This window comes from Aptenodytes forsteri, unplaced genomic scaffold (genome assembly GCF_000699145.1).
Source record: "Aptenodytes forsteri isolate BGI_AS27 unplaced genomic scaffold, ASM69914v1 Scaffold243, whole genome shotgun sequence".
NCBI lineage: Eukaryota > Metazoa > Chordata > Aves > Sphenisciformes > Spheniscidae > Aptenodytes > Aptenodytes forsteri.
The window spans coordinates 313165-321078 of record NW_008795314.1 but is presented as its reverse complement, the minus strand read 5'-3'; the positions used below and the strand labels follow the sequence as shown (position 1 = coordinate 321078).

General features: G+C 44.5%; 1 protein-coding gene across 1 annotated transcript; it reads left to right on the top strand.

Moving 5' to 3' along the window:
• The first annotated feature begins 6 nt into the window (after nucleotides 1-6).
• Nucleotides 7-7914, top strand: RFNG (RFNG O-fucosylpeptide 3-beta-N-acetylglucosaminyltransferase). Its single transcript, XM_009279473.2, has 8 exons — nucleotides 7-135; nucleotides 1011-1059; nucleotides 1577-1679; nucleotides 2069-2222; nucleotides 3242-3330; nucleotides 3419-3584; nucleotides 4969-5054; nucleotides 5284-7914. Exons 3-8 carry the CDS (start codon nucleotides 1585-1587, stop codon nucleotides 5348-5350), a joined length of 657 nt encoding a protein of 218 aa, XP_009277748.2. The 5' UTR covers nucleotides 7-135; nucleotides 1011-1059; nucleotides 1577-1584; the 3' UTR covers nucleotides 5351-7914.

Genomic DNA, 7914 nt, shown 5'->3' with positions numbered 1-7914 from the left:
GGGCCTGCCGGGGCGGCGGCCAGGGAGAGCCTGGAGCTGAAGGACATCTTCATTGCGGTGAAGACCACGAGGAAGTACCACAGGAGCCGGCTGGACTTGCTCCTCCAAACCTGGATCTCCCAGGCGAGGGGACAGGTGAGGCTTCGCCGGCGGGCTGGGGCGGGCGGCCGGGAGCCCCGGGCCCTCTGGTTTCCCGGGCAGCCGCTGCGCTTCCTCACCGAGTTTCTCCTTGCGTGTGTTAAAAACATCTTTCCTTGTCAGACCGAGGAGGGTCGTCTTACCTAAATAGCTCGTCTGAACCTGCCTCCAAAAGAGGTCGTTGTCCATTAAGCTAGTTGCTTGCAATCTGGGATCGGTGGTCCAAGCAGAAATGGTTTGCCGACTTTTGTATGGCTGGGGAAAACACTACGTGCTAGTGAAAGATCCCTAGCGCTGATGCCTCTAAGCCGGTACTTTGGACTAAGCAGTTCAGCGACTTAGGTTTTTCCATAGAACAACGTAGAATTTTGTTCCCTCGTTTGGGAATTTCGGTACATTCAAGCATATTAAAGCAATTTTGTCCAGCAGTTGGGACAAGACAGCGTTACCACCTGGCACTTTCCACCCTGACTCTCATTCTTTCCTTTTAGCTTGCTTAACGGCTGTGGATGACTCCTAGCCAGAGAGAGGAGGTGAAGTTGCAGAGGGAGGTACTACCAAAAAAGACAGTCGTTCCTATCTGGAAATTGGTTGTCTGTACCCTGAGATGAGGAGAGTAAAATCTTGGATGCTTTACTGAAATGAGACTCTTCTGGTTTGCAATGCAAAAACTTATCAAATAAGGCAAGGGCTGAAGTTGCTGGGGTTCCCTCCACCACCACTCCCCACCCCGCTCCCAGCGGCTACCGTGAAATAAACTAACAAGACAAAACATTCAGAATTCTGACTGCAACTGAGCAAAGTTGCAATTAGTTTCTGAAATTCTCAAATGTGGACGCGCCTTTCTCCCAACCCATTTTTGTCTCCCACAGACGTTTATATTCACAGACTGGGAGGATCGGGAGCTACGCCTGAAAGCAGGTAAGCTGCGTAGCGTAGGTGCGTGCTGTCTGAGTTTTGTTTCTGTCGTACTTTCCCTAGAAGTCCTTATTTCATGCTGTACAAGCAATTAGGGAAGTTAAGATGGAGAAAATGGAGAAAACTTCTCCTTTCACAGGAGAACTTGCTGTTCCTACTTACCACCTGGACAAGATGCCTGGAAATTCCTGAATACTGGGTTCAGCTTTGCACCCACTTCCTTCCTGTTAGTAAGCTTAAGCCTGGTCCAAAGTGATATTAGGTATTTCCTTTGCATACGGTCTCATGGCACTATTTATTTACCCTGCACTCACACATTTTCACGTACTCTACAGCTTGTGCGCTGTAGAGTGTGCGTATGCCCAACCCACGAGCCCTGCTGTCCTGCAGTTTACTCTCCATGTGTGCACCACATGCACTTCAGATGTACGGTATTAGTGCCAGATGTGCACTTCTTTTGTAGTCTTTTTGGACTACACATGCTTCTCAAACCTGAAAGGGCTGATCTTTATTTTTCTAGGGGATCATATGATCAACACCAACTGTTCTGCTGTCCATACCCGGCAAGCTCTCTGCTGCAAGATGTCTGTGGAATATGATAAATTCCTGGAATCCGGGCAAAAGTAGGTGAAACACGTTGTTCTGATTGACTTTGTTTCTTCCAGTTCTGTGTTCACAGGAAACTTGAGTAACCTCCTCTGCTCCAGTAAGGAATGCAGCGTTAGCTAAAACGTGGTGATGCGCGTAGGGAAGGGAGCACAGCATGAAGCAGTGTTTATAAACAAGCATCATCTAAAAGGTGGAAAGGGTGATAATCTAAAGGGGGTTATTAATTTCAGCCTCTTTCCAAAATTAGGATCTGTGGGTGCTTTCAGCTTCCAAATTCTGTAATTCAGGACAATGGGGAATGCTTTCTGCTCCAGGCCCGAAAGACTAAGACCCAGCTGTAAACCTGTAAGTCATTTCTTTGTCACTGCTCTGCAGTAACTTTCTTACTTCATTTTGTTTGAAGATGGTTTTGTCACGTGGACGATGACAACTATGTGAACCCTCGGACTCTCCTGCGTCTCTTATCTGCCTTCTCACACAGCCAGGATGTCTACGTGGGGCGACCGAGCCTGGACCATCCCATTGAAGCAGCTGACCATGTCCAAAGTGATGGATCAGTAAGCGAACTTTGCAGTCAGTCTGAGAGACATCCTGACCTTCTAAGCTTTTAAAACCTCGAGAGTTCATAGGATTCCCCCCATAAAAACAAGTGATTTAATCTGCAAGCAGTGAACCTGGCACTGGTCACTTTCAGAGACAGGGTGCTGGGTTAAATGAACCTTTGATCTGACCTCATATGCATATGTAAAATAGAGTTTGTCTCCTGGGTGGATGTCTGTTTCTCTTCCTTTACTCACATATGTCAGTGATCTCCCTCACACTGAGGTGAGTAGGGCCTCCCCACCTTAACTCTTTCTTTTCCTTTAGTGGTTTCGGGAGAGTGTTCCTTGTTTTTAGGGTTTTGGGGTTTGGGTTGTTTGTTTTGAGAGCAGTATCACATTGTCATCATCTTGAACCAACCTCAGATGTGTGACAAAGGCTCTTTGGGTATATAAGGCATTTCCAATACTGAGTGGTTACTAGGTTTCCAAGAAGTGGAAGCAAACATATTTCAGTCACAGGATACGTGGGCTAAAGGACAAGTCCTCACCAGCTCACCTATACTGACAGGCCTAAAGATAAATCAGTCCACTGGCCAGAAAGTCTGTTACAAAGCAGCTCGTTAGGGAAAACTCCGCACAACAAAATGGTCTCCTCGGACATGGAGCCAAGTGACTAATGGGCCACCTTTGATTTCCTCAGGAACACTGAGCTGGCTGTGACCCTTGGCTAGAATGACCAGGGGACAGATGGAACTGGGTGGGAGCGGGACTATAGTTTCCCATTTCATGTGTGCTACCTCAGTTGTCCTAACTTGATGGTTCACCTGCTGTCAGTTCCAGGATAGAGTTTCCTTTGAGAGAACAGCTAGCTGGGCTTTCAGCAGCCTAAAGAAACAGGAATTAATCTGTAGTCTTCTTCCGACTCAAGTGCAGTGTGTGATATCCTGTAGAACCTCAAGTTCCCTTCCCTGCCCAGCCAAATGGAAAAAGCCAATTATCCGTAACTACCGTGTGTTTTTCTTGTTGCTCTTCAGAAGACAACCGTGAAATTCTGGTTTGCCACAGGTGGAGCAGGGTTCTGTATCAGCAGAGGTCTTGCCCTGAAGATGAGTCCCTGGGCCAGGTAAACACTGTTCCTAGCTGAGCTCCATCAATACGCATTTGGTAGGCTTTAAAGCGTATTTCATCATCTCCTGTGCTCTGTCTCACAGCCTAGGTAATTTCATCAGTACTGCAGAAAGAGTACGTCTTCCTGACGACTGCACTATTGGCTACATCATCGAAGGGCTGCTGGAGGTAAAGCTGCTGCACAGCCCGTTGTTCCATTCCCATCTGGAAAATCTGCAGAGACTACAAGGCGAGTCTGTGCTGCAGCAGGTAGGGCTAAGCCTCATGTCCTGTTCTTATAATTACACCTCAGTCTGATCAGAAAGAATGCTCTCCATAGACTTAGCACTCTTCAGCAAAGAAGGATGTCTACAGACACGCTCAGAGCTGTGTCCTGTCCAATTCCTTCATTTAGGTAAAAAGCATGCTTTCACCCTAGCCAATTAGGTCACATAGCTGTCCCCTCCTTTGGGGGCACATTCTGCTACATTAAGCCTAAATATGGTGTTCCCCATCTCCTTCTAAACTCTGACTTTCTGTGAGTCACAGAAGCACCAAGTGTAGAAGGAGGCAATATTTAGTTTGCCTGCCATGTAAGAAAGTATTTCTGTCTTTGCCTAACGAACTCTGTCTTAATTCATGCTGTTCAAAAGGACTAGTGTCGCAGCTATAGCAAGTACCTCTTCAATAACTAAGACATAGTTAAATGTTTGATCATTTTTAAGAATAACTTGTCTTGAATGTCAAGAAACTTAATCAGTGTTTCTTAGAAAAATCAAGTATCTTTTTAATTGCTGGGATACCTTTTTACTCACGAGCAGTAGATGGAGCTATAAGGCTATCCAGAAGCTTTGTCTGCTTCTTAACTGTTTGGCACCATGAAAAAACGAGAGTGCGGTTTTGCCCCTACAAACTGCTTGGTTATATTTTCCTGGCAATTGTATTAGGCAGCAGAAATGGACACTTGGGGCCAAATTCCAGCGTGATGCAATCGCCTTCATGTTAGTGAATTTAACTGTAGGCCGAATACAGCCTTTTGTTGGTGATCATTGTTTCCCTGAGACTGTAATAGCTAACCCAAAATCCAGGAAATCTACAATTAGGAAGAAAATGTAAGTTGTCTTGTACCTGGCACCTGAAAATTTCTTAATACAGTGCTTGTGTGGAAGAATAGCACTGAATTGGCATTCCAGAGATCTAAATTTTGTTGCCAGGTTTGTCACACGGCAGTCCTTTGCATGCCATTTAACATCCAAATGTTTCTATTTTCCTTCTGTGCTAAGACACTACTATTGCAGACTTCAGGCAATGTCTGGGGAGGATGAACATATGTTATTTAGTGAAGGTACAGACATTAGCAGGATTAACGCCCTTACAAAGCTGACAATTGTAAGTCATCTTGTCCTTCAGGGCAATGCACCTTTCAGCTCCTTCGTTTATTCTCCCACGTTGCCTTTAGATGAGCGGTGGTCCATTTGATAGCTACCATTCAGTGCCAATATTGCTTGTGTCAAAACTAACCACTGTCTTTCAAATGTCATCCACCGTTCACATCAGACAGGATCCTTGGAGTCTTTCCTCCTACCTCACTAATAATCCACTCTGGTTTTCTGCATTGGTGTTACAATTTCTGAATATTTATTTGCTTTTATAGGTAACCCTAAGTTACGGGGACCCTGAGAACAAACACAATGTTGTGAGTGTGGGAGGAGTGTTTGGCCTTCAGCAAGATCCAACCCGGTGAGTGTCCACTTCCAAGACAAGATCTCCCTGCCTTGTTCATGTTTATCAACTGTAAGATGATCAAACCCACTAATGGGGTTATTTTCTCTTGTTGGCTCTTGTCGCTGTGCCAAAGGCAGGTAGACCCATCCTCTCTGCTCTATTAGACTGCTGCACGTTCAATGCTAGTACGTTCCTTGTATGGAGAATTCCAATCTAATATTTTCTTTTTTTTTTTTCCTCCTAGATTTAAATCTGTCCATTGTCTGCTCTATCCTGACACTATTTGGTGCCCTGCTAAGAAGATGTCATAATTCTTGACCAGTCGTTGACACCTGTATCTTACCTAGTTTGCATAAGACAGGAGTTATGGTGGACTTTTTTGGGTTGTGTTGGGGTTTTTTTTTTTCTTCTTCTGGGAGACAACCAGAGGTATCTACAAAGGAGGTAGACAGACTCTACTTACAAAACCAAGAAGCTGTGGTTTGTTCAGCTGCAGCCTGGGACATTCCAAGAAGAATCCTTGTTCTTTTGTCCAGTGGCTCTTCGTATGATGACTACAGTCATACGTGTACGAGTCACTTGACGCTTTCATCTGATGTCACGTGAATCTGTGCTTGGACACATCCTAGGCAAATGCAGTACTTGGAATGATAGCATTCTTACTACTGTTAGGGGCTTTTAGAGGCCATTGTCTTGAAGCTGGAGTGCTATAGCAGACTGTAGTCCCCATGGTGACAAGAGAGGGGAAGCTTTCACTCGTCTTTCTTGGGAACAGAATTATTTAAGAGCTTCTGTGGCCTGCCATATTAAAACTCCACCTGTGGGCCGGAACAGGGTCTGTTCGTAAACACCAGTAATCCTGGAATCACTAGGGTGAACAAAGCTGAAAGCCTTTGTCATGGGAAAACCCCGTGTAAGGGTAAGCTTACTCAGGACTGGATAAGAGTTGCTTACAGTGCACATTCTCCCCTGTAGTCCATGTGTACCTCCCATGGAGGTGATTGTCAGACTTGGCTCTCTTACCAGCTGAATTGCAGTCATTGTTGATTATGATGGTGGTCTGCCAGGTCCAAGACTATTCCCTTGATATTTGATACTGAAGAAATATTTGCCAGACTAGATGGTAATCGCTTCTCCTGCTTTGCCCGCAGCAGGTTGTGTGAGCTAGAGCATGCTCATTGGCTGATGAAACATGCCCTGTTTCTGAAGCTGTGCTGTATCTTTTGCTGTCTGCGAGGGAGGAGGAATGCTAGATAGCTGTAATGCCCTGAGGAAGTTTTTGATGGTATCATTTGAGGACCTTTAACTGTATGACTGTGGTTACTCCACTTCAGCTTCTTCAGATAATCTTTTCATTACCTTAAGGTCTAGATCAGTGTTTATTTTTACTCTGCTTCTTAATGTTTCAGTAAATAGTTCATGCAGTCACTAAAAGGAGGCTGCGCACTCACACAAAGGTAGAAATTCAATGCTGTAGCAGTATCACCTGCTGCTGTTTCTTTAAATAAAGTAAGCTTAGTTTTGAAAGCAGAAGAAATGGGGCTCCATATGTTTACTTTTCTGTTAGCCCCAACTTTGGCCATGTGCAATCCCTACCCGACGTGAAGAACAGCATAAAAAATGACTTTGCAAAACCACTGTTTACTCTCACAAACTCTTCAGAAAATATTTGCTGGTTCAGTGCTAGAGTCTGAGGCTGAATTAAGGGGAGAATAATAGAATGGCATTGTATAACCTGGAATTATGGTTAATGGCTAGAATGTGGACCTGGGAAAAGTTTCAGATTTCTAAACAGCTGTGCTGAGCCCTACTGTGGACTTCAGCTAGTTGCTTAACTTCCTGCCATTTGAAAAGTGGTATAATGTAGGCAAATGCCTGCGGTGAATTCAAGTATGAAACTTAGCAGAGGTGCCAGCCTCCTGAAATACACTGTTCCCTGCACTCTATTTTTTTAACACAAACTTTTCAGCATTTACCTGGGTGCATTTTCCTCTCTGGATGATTTTAGTTAATTCCACTGAGGAGCAAACAAGCTGACTGCCACTTGCTGCAGTCCTGCAGCTCATTGTTAAATTTCTCCTTTCCTTCATGTCTACTAAGGTGACCATGAGGTATGGGAGTAAGAATGCCACAGGGAATCGGATCCAAGTCCAGCTAGCACAGTGGCTGTTCCATAACAGGTACACCTGTAACACTGACAGCCCGTTACAGAAAACAGAGGAGGACTTGTGGAAGGTTGTGATATGTTCTACCTCTTTATTAGGTCTTCTGCTCACTAGAACTGAGGCATCCTATGGTTTAATGATTTGTCATTAATAGCTCTGGAGATTCCTGGTATCTATACAAATACTTTTTTTTTTTTTTAAACGCTTGTTAGGTTCTTGTTTTCAACCTCCTGTAGCTGAAAGCTGTGAAACTTCATGAGCTCTTGATGAGATTTTGTCTTCAAACACTGATTCTGAACTCTTCTGTTGGAGCTTTTCTTCCTCTTCCACTGGTAGCAGCCTCTTGTAAGATATCACAGACAGCGTGGACTGGCTAGTGATTATGTGGCAAAGTGCAGGTCAGAAATGACACCACTTCATATGGATGGCTGCAAAACTGAGTAGTAGAAGTTTCACACTAGTCACTGGTCACCCTGAACTAGGTGTGCCAAAGAGGCGGCATACTCTAAGCTGGTAGGGTGTTTTATTAAACTGAAAAAGGACCACGTTCTCCTGCATGGCAGCAATACAGAACTGTTTAATGTGTTCAAGTTTCTTTTAAGGTTTCTTGTGTTGACAATACAGTAGGCTGTGTGGATATATCGGGATGCAGCTTTTTAATCAAACTACTGTCTCATACATGAAGTGATTCTACAAAATAAATATTTAAA